Source organism: Hyperolius riggenbachi, chromosome 11 (genome assembly GCF_040937935.1).
Source record: "Hyperolius riggenbachi isolate aHypRig1 chromosome 11, aHypRig1.pri, whole genome shotgun sequence".
Lineage (NCBI taxonomy): Eukaryota > Metazoa > Chordata > Amphibia > Anura > Hyperoliidae > Hyperolius > Hyperolius riggenbachi.
Window position 1 is genome coordinate 41,680,021 of NC_090656.1, and position 21,492 is coordinate 41,701,512.

At 40.5% G+C, this 21,492-nt stretch overlaps 1 protein-coding gene across 3 annotated transcripts in view; it reads left to right on the forward strand.

Moving 5' to 3' along the window:
• Positions 1-21,492, forward strand: part of NLRC5 (NLR family CARD domain containing 5) — a 336,749-nt gene that overhangs the window by 97,860 nt on the left and 217,397 nt on the right. For all 3 annotated transcript variants that reach the window (XM_068259606.1, XM_068259607.1, XM_068259605.1), the window contains 5 exons: positions 3,490-3,773; positions 5,705-5,770; positions 10,879-12,586; positions 16,970-17,053; positions 20,773-20,856. In XM_068259606.1, the coding sequence (XP_068115707.1) occupies positions 3,497-3,773; positions 5,705-5,770; positions 10,879-12,586; positions 16,970-17,053; positions 20,773-20,856 (2,219 nt within the window). In that variant the 5' untranslated portion in view covers positions 3,490-3,496. The remainder of the gene's footprint in view (positions 1-3,489; positions 3,774-5,704; positions 5,771-10,878; positions 12,587-16,969; positions 17,054-20,772; positions 20,857-21,492) is intronic.

Sequence of the window (21,492 nt, forward strand, 5' to 3'; positions counted from 1 at the left end):
ATCTTTTAAAAACATTGTTATTCCTGGCACAACATACCAATCCATGCTAGTTGGAATCTTACTTGCAATAGATTTGTCCTGTAATGTAAATATCTCCTGGTATCCTAATTCTATTCATACTGCCATTTGCTAAATATTAACACACGCATACTGTTAAAATATTTTGTTAAGGCCCCATTTACACTTAATCAGTTGGTATGCGTTAGTGTGCGTTGGTACGCATTCTTTCCATAGCAGTGCAGTGGGAAGAGTTCAGCTAAAACAGTGTGAAAGGTGCCATAGGAAAACATGGGTATTACTTTGAAAATTAGTTTTCTTCCAGTTATAACTGAGAGCAACTGATTAAGTGTAAAAGGGGCCTAAATCTTTCTTGTTTGATAGGTTTTTATGTGATTACGCTGTTATGTCATATCATTATGCTCCACCTCCCCCCTCCCCCCATTCAGCAACTATTTTAGAAAACACATCTTTCTTTTTAATCAGCGATGGATATACATCGGGAACGAACATTTGTGGACTATTTGTGAATATTTCCGCAAAAGTTTGTGAACCGCACACTCGCAGCGTACCCCATTGACTTTAATTGCAGACAAACGTTTAGCGGTTGATAGCAATGCCCCCATACATGCTAAAATCACCAAATGTTCTAGGTATGTTAAGGAGAACAGTGGGAACAAGAGGAACAAAAATCTTTCAAAAATACCTTGTATTGTTTGAGAAAATCAATTTTAAAGTTACGATAGGAAAAATGTTTTTTTTTTTTTATCAAATGTGGTTTTCCCATCGACACTTTAAAATCAATTTTCTCAAAAAACTACACGGTCTTTTTTGAAAGATTATTTTCCCCCTTGCTCCCACTGTTCTCCTTGCATACCAAGCAAATCTGTGATTCTAGCATGTATGGGCTGCTGTGAAAATTTGTGTAAAGAACCTTTCTGGTAAATACGAACAGTGGACAAATGTCTTTCGCTGTAAACTGTCCTTCATCGCGAATCGCAGGCCATCACTATTTTTAAGTCCACCTATGATACATTTTATATAATACATGTTCTGAACTATGTATTTCATAAATGTTTACACTAATAATTATAACTAATTAACTAATTTATTTCCTGATTTACCAAAAATAATATTGGGAATGCTTGTATTTTGCACAAGCAATTCTGACAGGAACATAGGGGGTCCATGGGCAGGAGTGGCACATAAGAGCCGGTTTCATTGTTTTATACTGCATTGGGTAGTAGTGGAATTGGTAGTGCAACTGATAACTAACATTCCTGCTAATATCTTGCCTGATATCTACTGGTGCAAGGTGGTAGAACAAGTAAACCATCGGTATTAGATGATAATTCTTTAGATTGTAAGCTCCCAAGGGCAGGGCTCTCTCCACCTATTGTGTCTTGGAAATCATTATTCATCATGCTACTTTTATCACTGTCGTTACCAATTCTGTGTTTTGCATTGTTTTTGTATTTTGTCTCTAATTATGTATCTTATAGATTGGTGTACACCATTGTCTGTATTCTTATGTCCTCCATGTTCGTTTGTTACTTTGTACAGCGCCATGGAATATGTTGGCGCTTTATAAATCAATAATAATAATAATCGGCTTACCTGATCTACCAGTGGACTTACAGTGTACACCTTGCTTTATAGTGATCACAGTGGATGATAGTTAGCTGTGCAGAGAGCAGGTGGGGTCAAAACATTGACACGGATTTTGCTGAATTTCAAAATTTAAAAGTGTTGACTTTTTTTGTGCTGGGTAGGCCTTCAGCATGTCAGTAGTGAGAAGAAGCAGTGATTTATATAGTTGTTCATCTAGGTACAAAGCCATGATTGGCATTCTCCCATGCTGATAGACGAGCACCGCTGTTTTATCGAGTTAGGAAGGTTATGGAAAGTTAGCAGTTAGTGAAGTTAGTGTCAGACGTTAGATCAGGATAGGTTAGGCTAGTCTTCGGAGTTACGGTAGTTTAGAGTTTATTGATATAGAATGAGGCTACCAGTAGATGGAGTGGGAGGTTAGTTTAGGTGTGTATGTAAAAATAGGAGGATAGATATCATAAGAAACTATGATAAAAAATATTAGTATCCAACTTTATTTTTATTAAAAAAAATGCAAAAAATTATTCTGGTAGGAAATGTTCCTATTCAAGGCTTCACAGATAAGAAATCAGTCCTTCCAAAGAGTGGAATCACACAATTTAATGCTAGGTACACACTATGAGATTTTCTGGCATATTTACTGGCAGATCGATCATTTCAAACATGTCCAATCTGATTTCCGATCGATTTCAGAGAATTTTCCGATTGATTTCCTATTGAAGATCGGAAAATGCTCTCAAAACGATCGGAAATCAGATCAGACATGTTGGAAATAATCTGCCAGAAAATCTCACAGTGTGTACCTAGCATGACACTTACAAACAAGAGATGTATACTTTGTTTGCGTAATAATTTCAGGCAGCGGCACTAGTCCGTTTCGGGTTGGTATTAACTCTTCATCTGACCTTTGCAAAACAAAGAATCCCTCGATTTATCCAGGAAAAAGAAAGACACCAGTGCAACTTTGACACTGGCCTTAAAAAAATATGGGGCATTTGAACTGACCAAATGCACCGCTGCACCATCCTGTGAGCCTGAAGTCATGTGTAGCCTGCAAACGAGAGGTTCATTTAGGGCCTGTTCTGTTTAGCACCAGTGCTGCTTGTTTTTTATACAGTGCTAAACCCCCCAGCCTCGTTGTGACTGGTGCTATGTCTGGGAAAAGAGGTCTGGGTAGTAGCAGGGAAGAGGTGTCTCAGTGCAGTGGTATCATGATTTGAGGGAACCTTCACATGGCATGGCTTCACAGGTGTAGGGTAGGGTATTAGGCATACATGAATGTTTAGGCCAGGGGTATGCATTCAGGGAGTAGAAGGGGATTGTTACTATTAGGATTATGCACCGTAGAGGACCAATATGGGTTATCCTGAGATATGCAGATCCCAGTTTATTAGAACTGAAATCTCTCCAACCAACACATACACACAGAGGGCTTGATTCACTATAGCGTGATAACTGCTATCACAGCAGTTATCACGCGATCTGTCGAGCGTGGCGTTTTGCACACGTAAAGAATTACTCCGCATGATAAACGAAGGTTTGCGCGCGATCGCACATATGAAACAAGCAAGTGATGGCTTGCAAACCTTCGTTTATCACGCGGAGTAATGTTTTAGCGATGCGCGCGGCAGATCGTGTGATAACTGCTGTGATAGCAGTTATCACGCTTTAGTGAATCAAGCCCAGTATGTGAGAGTATCTGAATATTCACAGCTCTTTGCTATGTTTTGTATAAAGATTTGGACTGGGCTAGCTATTCTTCTATCTGTTCTTCAGCTATACTCGATTCAAGGTGGTCATTTTCATTTTTTAAAAAGTTTTCATTCCCTGGAGGAATAACAGTAACACAGTGTGACTGAATACAAATGTTTTGTCTTCCAGTTTCACGATGGAAGATGGAGAGGCAGAAGCAGAGCTACTCCAGCTGGCTGACTTGCTCAGCCAGAGTGTTGATTGGTTGGTTGGGAAAGTCCAGGGACTTCTTCCTGATGTAGATCTCACTCACATTCTGCAGATGACGGACGACCGTGGAAAGGTGTTTGCTCTTATCCAAGAGCTCAGTAGCTCCCATACTCCTGCTTGGAGGCAGCTTCTGCAATGTGTCTATGCAGAATATCAGCTTCCTTTAGCATTGGAAGTGTGGGTTACTGACCTCCTCGGAACTGGTAAGTTCTTTATTCATTTAACATGTTCCTTCCATTTTGTACCCTTTACCACCCTGTGCCTAGCCCTAATTGCACCAACCACCATGCTTACGCTCCCAGCTTTCACTAGCTTAATGTAAAATCAGGCAATTACAGGTGAGACGATTCAGGTGATGTTCACTACAAACGCTGATGTAGAGACAAAATGGGACTTCAAGGTTTGTGTCTGGGGTGTAATTGTTGGTGGCGGATGGGCTGATTCTAGTAGTGTTGTGCCTTCTGAGCTTTTGGGATTGTTGCACACAGCAGTCTCTACAGTTTACTCACAATGGTGCAAAAACTAAAAACATCCGGCAAGCTGAAGTTTTGCGACTGTAATGCTTAAGGGCTTTTTCTCCACTATCAGTGTTTTGAGATCTGATTCTTGCAGACTGCAAAAGGCTAGTTCAGGCAAAACTGATGGAAAACGTGAGGAAATGTTTTCTTTAGTGTAATGTGATTCCAAGTAATTTTTTGCGATAGTTAACATTGGTCGTACTGCATTTTTAGCGCATTTCTGCTCATGTTTACAGCAGTTGTGGCGTGACACCTGCCAGATGATGCCATGATCGCATGTGTTTGGTGGGCTAGGAATTACTATCGCAATTCTTAGTAGGGATGGTCGGAAATTTCTGTATTCCCGGAAATTTCTATTTTCAATTTTCTGATTTTGGCCAATTTTTGAGGAGTGTTTTATTAGTAATTTTTTGCATCAGAGAATGCAAAAAAATAAAAAAACAATTGGAAAAATGAAAATCGGAAAAAACTGAAAACATCTTGTGATTGGCCTACAGTGAAAATTTTGTAAAAGAACATTCTGCATTCTCTGATTGGTCCAATGCTTCCAAGTTCTGTGATTGAGCTAAAATTACTGAGTTGCGGTAAATCAGATTTCCACGGAATTCAATTTTTTGACTTCCATTTTCCGAACTCTGATCGTAAATTCGGATTTCTTTCTAATTCTTAGTTGAAAATGGTCCTTATTTACGAACGAGGTCAGAGTAGAATGGGCAGACTAATTTAAGCTGACAGAAAAGCTACAATAACTTAGATACAGTAGCTATTACCTTTATTGCGGTAGCACCTACTGTGTGCTAATGGATCAGGTGATATCATTGCCTGATTTTAGGACTTCCCAGTGCGTAACGGAGGTGAGTTAAAGTATAGAATATCAGCCAAATTTACTTTATATGGTTGCTATCATGAGACAGCTCAGAGGGTTATTCCAATGGTTCAGCACACGAGTCCCAGACCTCTGACTGCCTATGAAAAGCATGTGGATGTGAGAATGGTTTGGGAATGAGGATGCCATTGGTCTTGGCTCTGCTGTCTTCCCAGGAAAAGCTAATTTCATCAAGGTTCATCTTAAAGGGAACCCGAGGTGGGGATCTAATTTAAAATAATGCTACCTGATCCAGGGCAGATCAGGTAGCCGCGATCCCTGCCACTCTCCACTGCTCCTGTGGCCTGCATCCTCTTAGTTTCAATTTTGTGACTCACGACACTGGAAGAGCTGCACTGTGTGTGAGACACACAGAGCAGCATGCAGGGAGGCGGGGGAGTGGCCAGGGAGACACAGAGCTGCCCAATGGCATCTGGGGAAGGCCTGCAAGAACGCCCCCCGTGGACGTTTGAGCAGGGAATACCTCTCCTCCCTCACCCCCGAGATTGGCGACAATTGCATGTCACCAATTTCGGGGTGGGGGGGAGCGGGGTTGTGATGTACGGCGGTGGGGGAGGAGAGAGAGCAGGATGGGGGGGCACAGAGGAATGTCCTGCAGCAGGGTACATGCCCTGTATCCCATCTGCCCCCCACCGCACCGCCTCCGGTACACTTTAACACATTCTGTCATCTTTCTCTTATTTCAGAAATAATTTTGTGAATAAGATAGAGTGTTTTGCTTTTACTTTAGATTCACATCAGCAAAGGAGGGAAAGTGCATTCCAAAGTGAAGATGAAATAGAACAAAGGATACAAGGTAATCATAGATATTTAAGTTTAGTTAATTCTTTGTTTTCCTTTAAATGCTTATTCTCGAAACATAAAAAGTCATGGGTGATGGATGAATTGAAGAGGAAGTCTGGGAAAAATGTATTTATGTAAAAATAAGATATGGTTTACCTGTGTATGTAATGTTGGGCAGTAGGGTGGCATAGCGGATAGCTGGGTCTCCAGTTCGAATCCTACCCAGGTCACTATCTAGACTAGACTTGGTAGGCTGGGTGACTTAGGTCTGGTATCTTGTGTGTGTACAGCTACTCCAATATGTTGTTGAAAGATCCAGGGTACCAGATCATCATGTGCCGGGCCTTTCCCCCTCCTCCCACATCTATAGAAAAAGTACTATGCCATGGGTCTGTACAAATGGACAACTCTAATCAAAGGCATATACACCTCTATAGGGTTTAGTTGTTGTTAATTGGATATCAGCAGCACTGCCACCCTAAAGCCCCGTCTACACGAGGCGATCCGGCGGCTCGATTAGCCGCCGGATCGCCTCTTCTGCATCCCCGCGCGTACCCGCCGCATCCCTGCTCCCCCGCGCGTGCGTCGGATTCGATCCGCCCTCCTCCCCGCGCCGCTTATCTTCCAGTCGATTCCCTGCCATTGTCCCCTCGTGGAGAACGAGCAGGGAATCGGCAGCGGCAAAATCAGACCTGACGGATCTTATCAATCGAGCCGCATCAGTGGCTCAATTGATAAGGAACATCGCTCCGTGTAGACGGAGCTTAATGGACGGATCCTTTGACACTGTGTCTATTGCAGCGTAATGGACAATATAATCGCAATCCCAACATGATGCAATTATATTTATAGGGTACGTTCACATCGGGTGCAATGCGGTGGTTCCCGCCGGAGAAATGCACAGCATGCTGTAAATTTACTAGACAATGAATTAAAAGGTTTATAGTCACCCTGAAGCTTCCTTTCAGTGTAAAGTAAGCTTTACTGTATGCTTTGCATGGCAATTTGTGACATGCAGTGCAACTTTTTGGCACTGTTGCATTGTGGTCCAATGTGCTTAGTTTCCTCTTTTCACAGTCTGTTTTTGACTTTTAATAGTTGTTATGTTAAATATACAGTATGTGATGGAGAAAGAACAACAAATATAATTTGCTACTGAAAGGTTAACAACCTGCTTTTTATTTTTGTTTCATTGCGGTAACTCTACTTTTTGTATTAGTGATGTTTGCTTTGGCTGATTTCCTTGTTTGTCACATGAGCTTATAGAGAGATAGAGAAATTGATGCCAATGTTGTTGCCTCAATTCTTACTTTTACTGTCAAATTATATGATGAATGTTTATATAATATAAGATTTTTATTTAACCCTTTGCCTGCCAAGAACGTACCTAGTACATTGTGGCAGGCAAGGGCTCCTACTGCCAAGAACATACCTAGTACAATTTTCTGTCAGTTTCTGGTTTGTTTGTTTTTCTTGCTGTTTGCAGCAACCATCCATGTAAAGCTCCTGAGCAATGACCTCTGGATCCCAGATTTCAAGCAAAGGCTCTTGGTTGTCCTGCCACATGACCCCAAAGACAGTGGGAGACACAGAGCTGTAATCCTCGCATTCAGCAGCTGTACCAGTGTCAGGGCCGGCCCGCTCATGAGGCGGGGTGAAACTTTTGCCTCAGGCGGCAAATTTCTAGGGGCGGCATCCGCCCGTCGGAGGGTGCGGGGAGCTGGCCGCCCAGCTGGAGGGGTAGCGGGCAGGACGGGGGTATTGGGCCTAGCGGCGAGGAAGGGGGGTCGGACCCCCCCCCCCCCTCCCTCGCCTGGGTCCCCGTCCTCCGCTCCCCTCCAGCCTTAGATACATCCGAACTAGCGCAACTCGTAAGAGGCAGTGGGCGGGGAGGACTCACCTCTTCCTCGCTCGATCCAGCGTGCGCTCCACTGACGTCACTTCCTGCACGCCGCCCACTGTATTGTAAATGGACGGCGCTGCAGGAAGGGACGTCAGTGGAGCGCACGCTGGATCGAGCGAGGAAGAGGTAAGTCCTCCCCGCCCACTGCCTCTTACGAGTTGCGCTAGTTCGGATGTATTTAAGGCTGGAGGGGAGCGGAGGACGGGGACCCAGGCGAGGGAGGGGGGGGGGCGACCCCCCTCCCCGCCGCTAGGCCCAATACCCCCGCCCTGCCCGCTACCCCTCCAGCTCGGCTGGAGGGGGGGGGGCGGCGGCAGCAATAATTTTTTTTAAAATTTGCCTCAGGCGGCAAAAAGTCTAGGGCCGGCCCTGACCAGTGTAAAACAAAAAGAAAAAAAACATCCCGAACATCCCTTTAGATGGGCTGCCTTCTCTAGTCCTGATTCTCTGTGTATGTGAGTCCCTTCCCTGCACCTCTAAAGGGACACAGGGAAGCCTATCTTCATGTACCTTTCTCCAGCAAATGTATAATTTGATAAAACTAAAACCCACCATTCAGGCTATCAGAGCCTATTGAATGATTAGCGCAGGATGGGGAGGCTCTTCCTTTTGGCTGCCTGCTATTGTCTGTCATTCAGCACACTCGTAGGAGTCCTGGGTTACTGTGATAGGTATATAGAGGCGCCAAAAGCATAAAAAGTTTAAAAATAGAGGAGGCATTGGTGGACTTACCTCCTCCAAGCACACACAAGATAATATTGATGTAATATCAATAAAGCAGATAAAAGATCATACAACGCGTTTCGCCAGATTGACTCCGCTTCTTCAGGCAATAAGGATGGAGCATATCCAAGCAGGTCTGTAATTCAGCCAAACGCCTCTGAGACGGGCAGCGTTTGGCTGAATTACAGACCTGTTTGTATATGCTCCATCCTTATTGCTCAAAGAAGCGGGGTCAATCCTGCAAAATGCATTGCATGATCTTTTGGAGTATATAAATAAACTGCTTTTTTATATTACATCAATATTATCTTGTGTCTGCTTGGAGGAGGTAAGTCCACCACTGCCTCCTCTATTTTGAAACTTTTTACATATTTTTATTCTTTTGACTCCTCTTTATACCTATAACATTGGTGGAGGTTTTTTCCCCCCCCATTTTTCCTATCTACAGAGAGCAACTTCATAATCCAGAGTGGGGTCAGGTCTAATCTCCCCACCTGCCTATATAGTGGTTGCCTGAGAGGTAACCCTGACTTGTGAGTATATTGTATTTACTCTATCATCTCTACCTCTACTACCAGTACATACTACTCCATATTGGGCTCTCGGCGTCCCTCTTTTGTTTTATCTTATAAGCTAACATAGGTTACTGTTAGTTTGCTGGGAAATCTGTTCAACTGCATGTGTCAAGTATGTTACCGGCAGCTCAAAGCTGGTTTTAAAAATGCTGTTTTATTATCGGGGTGTGTTGTGGACAGGAAAAGTGAGATACCATCATACCAATACATATCTGGTATCGTTGGATTCAGCAGAATCAGGGCTTTTACAGACAGTAGCATTTGTATCTGTAAATGTAATTTTTCTTTGAAAAAAACACAACAGAAAAAATATTTTATTTTGTATTTCACTTTTTTTTTACATATTTCACTCAAAAATGTTGTTATATCTCCAGAAAAAGTACACAATTTTGTATCAGTGTTCAAAAAAAATTCCTAAGCAACCCTAATGAGTGCAAAATGTCTAAAAACTGCTTGGCAGTTTGCGTTTAGGACAAATCGGCTGGCAGCGAAAGGGTTAAACATAAAAAACATCATAGTGCACTGATAAACAATAAGACATAAATAACTACCGACTGTGCTCTAGTTTTCAAATCCCAGAAAGACAGATCCTAGACTGAGGGTAAGCACTCTAAACACAGTCAACTTCACAATAAGAATGTCATTCTGCGGACTCAGTGATGAGCTGTTCTTCCTTTCCGTGTAACCAATACAATTTTTCATACATGGAAAAAGGAAAACACATATAGCGTAATTCTATAGGTAACACAATGCCCACTACCTTCTCCTGTGGATCATATACTGTACTTCCTCCACTAAAAAACACTCTGGAACTCTCCAGTGTTGAGTCATTCACCGCACCCTGATGTCTCCTTTCAAAATGCATGTATTTGTATAAAGTTGGAATCAACTCAGAATCAACATTAATATCTTTATAAAGGTGCATAAAGTGAGATAAAACTTTATCTAAGGTCTAAAGCAGAAAACATAGCACAAAAAAAATTCAAAACAATACAAATGGTTTTGAAGCTACTGGAAGAGTTAATAGTCATTCAGTACATGTGACGGGGCCACAGGGGACAGGTGCCCCAGGCAGCCATGGAGAAAGACGCAGGACACAATTGGAGGCACGCCAGTAGACAGATGAGCCTTCAACACTCCCCTCGGACCTGGGGGGTGCACAATACAAGTGGGAAACGTGTGGGGCCTGGCAGGCAGAGGCATTGGAAATCTGTTTTCACAATACTGGCAGCAATAGATCTCCCTCTGATCAAAGATTTGATCAGAGAGGGATCTATCTGATGGCCAACTCTGCTGATCATCTGCCAGTGTATGGGCACCTTAAGCCTCATTCACATACCTGAATAAAGTTGTCCGAGGCAGCTGACAACGACCACCTCAGCCAATAGTCATGTGTATGTACAGAGGCCCCCGACCAGTGACAGCTGCTTGGTGGTAAGCGATCCCACCGATGAATCAACTTGGCTAAGCAAGGGCCAACTTCTTTGAAGACGCTGCTCCCCCACCCACTGCATGACGTCACGCACATGTTGATCTCTCATCCCACCGCTCCCACTCCTTATTTCAATAGAATACATTGTCAGCTACACAGTTGACAGTCGCCCAAGTGGATCAGGTCACGATTCCCAACAAGAGACATCAGTTGTTAGGTGTGTACACATCTTTAAGCAGAGAACTTTCTCTACCTTGTTTGCACAGCAATTAGTTTATCAAAAGACAACCTGATAATATATTCTGAAACTAACAATCTTATCAGTTACCTATAGTGAAGCATAAACATGCATTTCAGTGATATAACGTCAGTCTTTTCACATTTCCTACTCATTTTTTTTCCTTTTCTTTTAAATTTTGAGTTTCATTCCAATTAAATTATTAGAAAATCTGAATCTTATTGATTGAAGTTTTCTTTTCCCTTTTTAGAGTCAGCAGCAAAATATAGAGAGCAGATAAGAAGTTCAATCCTGGAGAAGTATGGGTTTAAGACTACTGGAGACCCCAGAGGTTACTCCAACCCAATGTTTGTTGAACCTCTTATTAAGGAAATTAAGATGCCCAGGAATAAGCAAAGGCCCAGATTTGAACAGAACCCAGGAAGCACGGAAGCTTCAGATACAGAAATAATAAGTAGACTTTTTGGGAGAACCAGTTTTACTGAAACACATGTTACTTTACTGATTGGTATGCCAGGTACTGGTAAGACAATGATGGCCCAAAGGATATGTTACCAGTGGGCACAGGGAAAGTTCAATCAGTATACGCTAACTTTTCTGTTTGAATTTCGGCAGCTAAACCTAATCAGTAGATATTTAACTCTAAAGGAACTTCTATTCAGCTTGTTTCTTATGCCAGATCTGTATTCAGAAGAAGTATTTAATTTTGTGATCAAGCACCCCGAAAAGGTACTTATCATATTTGACGGGTTGGACGAATTTGATAGACAATTTGCAGCCACGTCACAAAATTTTGAAATTAACGTTGACCAAATGACCTCCATGTCCAAGTTGTTTGACTCTATCCTTTATGGGACAATCCTACAAGGTTGCACCATCATGATAACGTGCAGATCTAAACTACTGAACAGTCTTCCTCTCAATGCCATCAATCAGATTGCTGAAGTTGTGGGATTCAATAAAGAGAGAGTTGAACAATATATTGACAGTTTCTTTGGCATGAATGAACTGAAGGACAGAGCTTTGCTTCATTTGAGAGACAATAACAAGTTAATGCACATGTGTTTTGTACCTGCTTTATGTCATATTGTATGTATTTGTTTAGAGGACCTTCTAAATTCTTCTTCAATGGAGTCACATCTTCCTCAGACCATTACACAGTTTTATGTGGAAATTCTGAATATTTTCATTCAGAAAAGACAGAGTTCTTGTATGGATCAGTTAATGGAGTTGGAGACAATTAGACTCTTAATTCTTGATCTGGCGCGTTTAGCACATGATGGGCTTGATCGAAACAAAACAATTTTTTATGCTCAAGAAATATCAGATAAATTAAAGGGATTTGCCCAGAACTACAGACTGCTGGTAGGTTTTGAAGTCAAGAGGTTTGAAAGCAGCATGGATCGGGGTTATTCCTTTGTGCACCTTAGCTCTCAGGAGTTTTTTGCTGCTTTGTTCCTAATGATATGTGGGGAAATAACACCAGACTCATTGAATAAAAGACTTAACCTGAAATCAAAGTGGAATTTGAAACTTAAGACAAAAGAAGAACTTATAGATAATTTCCATATATTCCTTTCCGGGCTATCCTCCAAGGACTGTCTGCCATTTCTGCACGGTTTGTCTGTGCACAGTAAAAGCTTGGTACAGAAGAAGCAAGGAACCATTCAACAATCTCTAGCGAAACTGGCAGATACCGAATTGACTGGGCCCAAAATAATAGAATTATGTCACTGCATTTACGAAACTCAGGATCAGAAACTAGCAGATTATATTGGGAAGCATTTGGCTCAGAAGTACGATCTGAAGAATTTTAGAATCAACCCTGTAGATATGACAGCTATTATGTTTGTGGTTAATTATGGATCATGTTTGGTTACATTAGATTTTACAGGATGTCCTATGGAACTAGAGTGCTTAGAGGTCCTGAGAACATGTGACAACATAGAAAGCTTAAGGTAATATCTCAACTTATATAAACTCAAAACTATGAAGGTATTGTGGCTCTTAGGGAAACAGACAACACTGGGGGTGAAGGATTGGCCTTTTACCAGGAAAATTTTTATTTAGGCTCTCGGGGCCCTTTTACACTTAATGTGTTGGTATGTGTTAGTGTGCGTTAGTATGCGTTGGTACGCGTTGGCATGCGTTTTTTCCTTAGCAGTGCATTGTGAAAAGCTTTCAGTTAAAATGGGTATAGTGGGAACTAAGCCATAGGAAAATATGGACATTACTTTGAAAATCAGTTTTCTTTCAGTTTTAACTGAGAGCAACTGATTAAGTGTAAAAGGGTCCTTAGGGAAACATAAGACAACACTGGAGGTGAAGGATCGGCCTGGCCGGTGCTTCATATGGTTCTCCTCACTTCTTCAGAGGCTAAGAAAGGGTTACATCTGCACAGCTGAGCCCACCATGAATACATAAATTTACTCACCATTTTTGCCTGCCTCCAAGTTTCCACCCAGCTCCACCGACCACGGCATATGTGGAAACGTTCCTTCCGGGTACGTGCAAGGATCACATTGACCAATCCCAGCGCAGGACTTTTGTCCAATCATAAGCCTGGCTCACTTGAGCCAGTCCCAGTGCTGTGACACAAGATGCCATCTTCCAAACGTGGTTACCTTGGCAGCCAGATGCTATAAGAGCGAGGTGGATTCAACAAGGAACATTACAAGCACATACGTAGCAAAAAACACCATTTCAAAAACACAAGAATAGCGAGCAATGATTTGCTGACCTTAGAGAAGTGATTTAAATAAAAAACAAAAAAGATAGTAAAAAATTAGTTAGCAAAAAAAGGATTTATCAAAGAAGTTCTATATTCTGAATCAATATTTATCTAGAAAGCAGTTTAGTTAATTACCCTGGACGATGCCTAAGCAGCCACAGGCCTTGCTCTGAGAGATAAATTTAGCTTCCTCTTGCAGCAAAAGTTTTTCTCTGTCCCCACCTCTGTGGAAATTTCAACCACCTTTATCCTGTTACCGCAATTGGGACGTACCAGTATGTTCAGATTCTACCTCACTAACACAAACTGGACATACTGTCAATCAGTTTGTGTTACTCATTCACTGCAAAATGTACACATAATGGATTGGTGAAGGGAAAGGTGTTCAAGCCAATCGAAGTGCCTGGGAATGAACATAGCTCCAATCAGGAGTCATGTTCATTAATAATAATGAAAGTAAAACAAGATTAAACACTCCCTTGTAACCCAGGATAGTGTTTGTAGCTCTGTCTTATGGCCAAAAAGTAAAATTACAGTTAAAATGCAATAACATTTTTTTGCTATAGTTATGAGTCCTATTTTTTTTTGAACTACATAAATAGTTGCCTTACGGACTTAACTTTTTTTTAATATATATGTCATAAAGGTTACTGTTATTTTACACCTTTATTTCAAAATAATATAGTGTCGCCACACATCGTACTAGGAACATAATTTAATTGTTGTCATGTTCAGAATAAATGGGCAAATAAAATGTGTGGATTTTATCTGTAGTAGCATTGTTTATTTTAAAGCTATAGGGGATGGAATTGGAGAAATTGTGTATCTTTCATTTTGTTTTTATTGTTTTCCCTATAAAGTAAATTTTTGAAAACAAGTATCACTCAGTCTTCCTGCAACCTTACAAGATACTACAGATTGTGTATGCTCTTGAAAGCTGGTGCATATCTATCTTGTGGGAGCGGCTATATCCACATTTGTAGTTACCTGTCGGCTGAGATTTGGACAACCAGTCCCTGTCAGTCTGTTCCTTGCATTTGCTTCTTATCACTAGGGCTCCTATGGTTTGTGCCTTCCTAAAAGTGACCAGGGGTCCAGCTTTTTTATCGTCGTACATCCAACAGGTCACTTCAATTTTTCTGGATCAATATCTACATCTGATTTGACATGAGGGAAAAATATAGGGTAGAGATGGGGCCTGGGTACATCACCCCCAGTGTTGTCTGTTTGCTTAAAGCGAATCCGAGATGAAAAACAAACTATAACAAGTAACTTGTCTATATATCTTATCTAAAGTTTAGATGGTTTACACAGCAAATCTAGCTGCAACCAGTTTTAATAGAATATGATTATTTATTCCTGTGATACAATGACAGCAGCCATGGTTGTAAACATTACACAGAAGCAGACTTATCTGTATCTTGAGCCATCAGCCTAATCCCCTCTCCTCCTCCCTCCTCCCCTCTGCCTCTGAAATCAATGGCTAGTAACACCTCCCCCTGCCCAGACTGAGCTCCCATGAGCCCTTGCTACTGCCAAGGCTCTCTGAAAACCTGTGTGCGTGGCTTTTTTAGTTTATAGGGAATTAGAGTATTAAAACAAAAACAAAAAAGTATTTGGCTTGAGGAATGCCCTATAAACAATAGGAAAGGAACACAATTATGCAATGTGTAAAAGTTCCCCTCGGATCCACTTTAAGTGCCTAGATATTTTCCTGGTAACTGGTGTTCTCTGTTCACAATTGGAAGTATTATGTTCCATAGCAAAAAAGGCATTGTAGAGTCTTTAGCTATATTTCCATTCTATACTAAAGATTGACTTGAACATAATACCAGGACATGTAACTGAACGTCATCTGTTTTGGGTTGTGTATGTCCCTTTGTCTACAAAACCTGAACTAAAACTGAGAAGGTTAACAATTTAATATATTGTCCTATGTCCTACTGCTGAACAGGACTAGGATCCCCCTGACTTATTTGGTGTTAAAAAGCTAGAAATGTAACTTTAGTGTTTTTATTGTCTTAGCTGCATGACAGTCTTCTTTTTAACAATAAAAATGAATGACACAGTCTTTAATGTTTTACAGCTCCAATCTGGAACTATTTATCTTTTTTATGTACTGTATTCCCTATGCTCTCTGCCTCGCAAGGATTGTATAGCCTGTTATTGGTTTGATTTTAATTGGCCAATTTTACCACCTTAATAAAGTACGAAAGCTTTTATACATAATCTGTTTAAGGTATACAAAATCTGTTAGCCCTCATACTATATGGAAGTGGTAAAATTGACCATTCATTTTCCCAAACAAAATTGGATGTGTGTACGCACCCGACACACACAAGCAATAGAACACAGCAATACATGCATGCAGCTACATTTGAGTCGTCAGCAGGTGCTCGTCAGCCAATCAGGATGCACTGTCATACACCCTTTACCTGCCATACCACATCTAGCAGTGTGTGTACGCACCCTTAGCTATACTTCGGTCCAACTCAATAGAAAGTATCATTTGCATATCTGAATTCTTAACCCTTACAGTGAGAAAAAAATAAGGAACAGAGCCAAGTTCTATGTCTATGTCTATGTCTTGGGACTGCACATATTTCCATGACAAAACCATGGGTGCGGCTATTGCTGACCTCCTTGTGAAAACACTAGTCATCTGGCTGGAATGCTGATTCTGTCATTCTAGTAGCTTTTTGGTCTCTTACGTGGAACAAGTATGCAAGTTTGGAATGTCAAATCCACTGATGTTCCAAGTGAATAGAAAGTGTTGTAATCAGAAGATAAGGGTAACATACAGATAATTAGCATTTTTAGGAGGAGTCAGATGGAGATTTAGTCATTAATGCTTTCTTATTGCACTCTTATAAGAGGAGTATTTTACAGCAACCCTGTGATGGAATATTGTGAATCAAACTGCCTTATCACCTATACTGTGCCTCCACCCCCAACCCCAGCTGTTTAGTTTAGCAGCCTCTTTACCTGGGAGACTGAGCTGTTTTGACGTTCAGCCTAGTTCAGGAGCAATGAAATGAAATAAAGCTTTAAAACAAAATAAATTGTGGGCCAAGTTTTTTAAAACAGATGCTCTTAGTTCTTCTCGTTCTCTTGAAAGTCCCTCCCATTCCACATTCTGCCCAATTTTAATATTCAACTGCATGCACAGTTGAATTCTGTTAGCTAGAAGCACTTGTGGCCATGCACAAGTGCATATTAACTGGACATGTGCAAGCCCTGATCCATGCGCTAGCCCTGATCCATGCATATACAGTAAAGTGCAGTGCTTATGCCCGAAGGAAAGGAGATGGGCATGAGCTCTTCCTCTAACTGGGCATGTGCGGATCAGAACTTGCACATGCCCAATTCAAATGTGCTTGTCAATTGCCCAATTAACTTCAGGGACTCTGTGAAAAGAAGACTTTGCAGAACAGAGAATGGGAGGGACTCTGAAGGCAACGAGCAGCAGTAAGAACATGTATCGTAAGTACTTTTGGCCACAACGTATTAACTTAAAATTTTTTAATTGCACTTCAGGTTTGCTTTATTAGTCGTGTGAACAGCTAACTTCAGAAATACAGACTGATATGTTTTATTTATTTTTTCCTAGTTTCAAAAGCAAAAAGTATGGAGCTGAATTTGCTCACGCACTTACCCGGGTAATAGCTGATATAAAACCACTGAAGAGATTCAGGTATTGTACTTTATACCGTAACATATCTATATTCTGTTATCTATCTTCACTGTAAAATGTCTTTCTATACATCTGGTGCTTAGGAGGAGTACAGAATTGTTTTATATCTGACCCTTGGTACGCTGAGGAGGAAGTAAAAAGTAAATATGCAGTTTATCATGACAATGTTATAAACATTTATGCTGTGACTTTGAGATCTAAGTTGTTAAAACCACAGTAAATATAAAGCAATACATTTTATTATTAACAAATCTTAAAGTGGAAGTTAAATCAGCATTATAACGAAAAACTGTAAATGTAAAACACATAGGTACACATACTGTACATTTAATATGTACATTTCTCCAAGAGTAAAATGCACTGTAAATTACTATTTCCAGTAGTATTTGTAGGTGGTATTATTCTCATGATTCTGATCTCTTACAGATCAGTTTTGGACTTCTCCAGCTTCTCATGAGGGAGTCTCAACTTTTCTTTATTTACAAAATCATTCACTGAACAGCAGTAAAAAAGGCAAAGTGCAGTACCGCTGACAAGAGTAGATCTTTATTTAATGGACATGTAAAAATCACATGTGAGAGAAAGTGCTTGAGAAATAAGGTTGTCACTTTGAAACATCTGGACACAAACCTATTTCTCACATGTGATTTTTACATGTCAATATTCAATAAAGGGCTACTCTTTTCAACGGTGCTGCTGACTTTTCCTTTTTTGCTGTCATTTGATTCTGGTGGATAACATAATCCTTGTCAGCTCTAGCACACTGAGTCTCCATTGGAGTGCCGGGTCCACTTTGTTTGTTCCTTGGACAGCAGTGACTCAAACCAAATGCCTAAATACAGCAGACACGATTAGGCAGTCTGGCTGCCATCTTTGTGTAGATCCTGGCCAAGATATGCTTTTAAGTGAATAAAGGTAAACCTTTCAGACTCCCCATGAGGAGACTGACTGGTCCAAAACCTACCACTAAGAGATTCACAGCATTTAGAGTAATAATGCCACTTGCAGGTGACAGCTCTGAAATCATTCATTCATGGTATTTATAACTATGTCATGAGGCACATCACGAGAACAACTGTGACACAACTGTGCCACCTTCTAACTGCTTAGTCTATTAACTACTTCAGCCCACAGGGGTGTTTTCACATGTAAGCGCTCCTCCCATTTATTGGCCAATAACTTTATCATTATATATCACACCTTAATGATCTGTACATTGTTTTGTTTTGTTTTTTTCAGGAGAACTAAGGCTTTTTGTGAGTCATATTTCCTTTTAGTAATTACTTTATTTTCTATGCATTTTAGAGGGAAAAGTAAGGGAAAAATAACACAATTCTCCATTTTCATCCATTATAGTTTTAAAACAAATAATACTATTGTATATAAAACCCACACATTTTATTTGCCTATTTATCCTGGTTATCAAAACATTTAAATTATGTTCCTAGTACAATGTATGGTGACAATATTGTATTTGGAAATAAAGGTGTGTTGTTTTTCTATTTTTGTTTTCTCCTACTGTAATTACAATCCCTTATTTGCAAAAATAACAGTGAGGCCTGGTGCACACCAGAGGAGTTTTTCTGAGCATTTTGAGTTTTTGAAACCTCCTGCTAATGTTATCCTATGTGTCTATGCACACTGCAGCGATAAGGTTTTGTAAAAAAACTCCCATAGCATTACATTGGGAAGAGCTTTTGAAACTTCTAGCGTTTGGGGAGCTTTTCTGGTGTGTCTCAGCCCTTATACCTCTTCTTAACATACATATATAAAAAGCTTGGTTTATATTTTCTCTTTTTTTATGTATTCTCTTTTAAATGTTGTCGCTTGAGGATTCTCTTTTTTTCCAAGAGTTTTAGTTTGGTACAGAGTGCATGAAAATAATAATTGTATTGCTTTTGAATCAGTTTGTCACTAAAGAAAATTTACATGACCTAGGCCTCAACCCTAAAATCTATTTTGCTACTTGTCCCAGATAAAATGATACCACATATGTTTCATTTGATATCTAGCTAGGCATTTAGCAGGCCATTATCCCAGAAATAGGCGGATGGCTTTCTATAGGCCAATTATTTGTACAAAGTTTTTTAGGGCCATCCTCTTTTTGCAGAGTGCCAAAAGAGTGTACATCAGAAAAAGGCCACAAATGTCACCATCATGAAAAGAAAACATCCAAGGCTATTCAAATATGAGTAGTTTGTAAGGTTCAGACTCTTGTAGTTTTCCGGTAATTTTCCCAAGTTTGATCATAATTTTGAAAATGACATTTTTTTGACTGATTGATTGAGTTTTTCTCTGCTTATTTTTTATGTGACATGAGACAAATCTGTATGTGTCAACATTTATTCTACAACTCAATTCGATTAAAATTAAGTTACATATAGACCTCATTTGATAATAAGCACAACAATCCGTTATTTTAAGGTGTGCCTATGGCTTTTTTTTTTGCAGTAATTATTAAAGCACCATTATTTGCTTACATAGGAGTTTAAGTGCTGAGCTTGTTGAACATGTTCTAGTGTCCACATTACCCTCCCTGGTAACCTTGCATGGTCATACTGCGCAGGCGCAAATGTGGCCCATGCCTGCGCAATAGCACGAAGCCACTTGTGCATGGCTTTGTGCTATGGGGCAGGTGCTCATACATTAACTGATGCTGTGTACGTGGTTCTGCATGATTGTATGCACTGTGCTGCAGCCACATGATTAGCTCATTAAATAACGGCATGAATAGGAAGCTATATAAGTATTCCTATTGATTTGCTCAATTAGTCTGTGGTATCAAAGTAATTTTGATCATGTTGTAATATAATACTAAATCTAAGTCTGTAATTATTAAGGTTAATACTTTCCCAGCCTAGAGAGCCAGGGTGATCAGAATTCATCTTATTACATTAACATGGTCATAACCATAGAAGCCAGACTTTCATCACTGTGAACATAAAGCTGACCCAGCCCACTCCCTCCCTCTGCTGCTGAGAGAGATGAACTCTTTGTGGCCAGCACTGCAACACTAAAGCTCTGCAGAGTCTCATCCTAAGTTCCTATAAATAAAGTATTTACATCCCACATGAAATGTGGTAATAAGAATCTACTGGATACAACCCTTTTTTTTAATATATTTATTGCAAGAAGGACAGCTGTGCTATGTACAAAACTGTGTGCTTTGTTAATTATGAAAATGTACAATTATATGCATTAAAAATGGGAGGTTACACTATGGGATTATTTTCACAAGGCCTGTTTGCTCCCAGTTAGTCTGAAACACTTCCCCCTTCTAGTCACATGGGCATGCAGGGGGAAGAGCTAAAGCCACGCCTACCTGGTGACCTGACCAATAGCCTGTCATGACTATCAGACACTAGCAAGGAATTGTCCTTATATTGAATGGGAGAGAAAAAGCAGAGGATGCTAGAGATGATTTGAAAATCAATACATTGGCACAGCAAATAATTATCCTTTGTAGTTTGCTAAAAGTTCCTCATTTTTTGCATGAATATTTTAAAACAAACTTCTTTTAAGGGCACATAAAAAGAAACAAACGAACTTCACTACCCTTTCAACAAACCACCACTAGGTTCTGGTATGACCCGGTGAAGGGTTGCACACTTTTGCCATGCTACAGTAGGTTTTCTGGATGTCTTATGATCTTCAGCTTCTCCTCTGCCTTATAGTAGTATGGCGTATTGCCAGCGCTCACTGTTTGTGTTGTTTTTTAGGCTGACGGCTGGATGCTTGACAAGCAGCATTATCGGGACTTTGATGGACTCTTTCCTGTGCTGTGAAGCTCTGCAGGAAATCATGTAATTATTTCCTGTGTGTCTAGTGTGATATGTGGTTTTATATACTCAGTACCTTGCTTTTCGTACCACGTACCACAGTATGTGAATGTATATATGGTATATATGGTGCTTCTAGAAGATCACAGCTGGAAGGATTGAAGTTGTAGTCTAAGTATGTTCCTATCCCATCACTGAATGAACTTCAGAACGTCTCTCCACTTTTAATATTGACAGCAACATATACATTTATTCCGAAATAATTTAGTTATTTCCAAAGCTTAATTGTAGTGTGATTTGCCATAAATCTGGATGTTACTTCTTCTGCAAAAATGATCACGACTTTTATGCAAGGGTACTTTCATACTAATGTGTTGTGTTGTAACGGACACTGTTTTGCACACTGTAACACGGTGGCATTCAAAACCTACGAACAGTTCACAGCTCTTCAGTTGCGCCGTGATGCAACAGATATCTGTGTTAAAACGTAGAACATGCAGTGCACACAGTGACGAGCAGGAAAGGTGCACATTGACGTACTTGCTCATGTGTATAAACAGGGCAGAGGCGAGAGAGGCTCTAGCCTCAGGGCGCAGTGTTGGAGGGGGCGCAAAACTCACTCAGTTATCATTCCCCTATTGTGTTTGAAGCAGAGAGAAA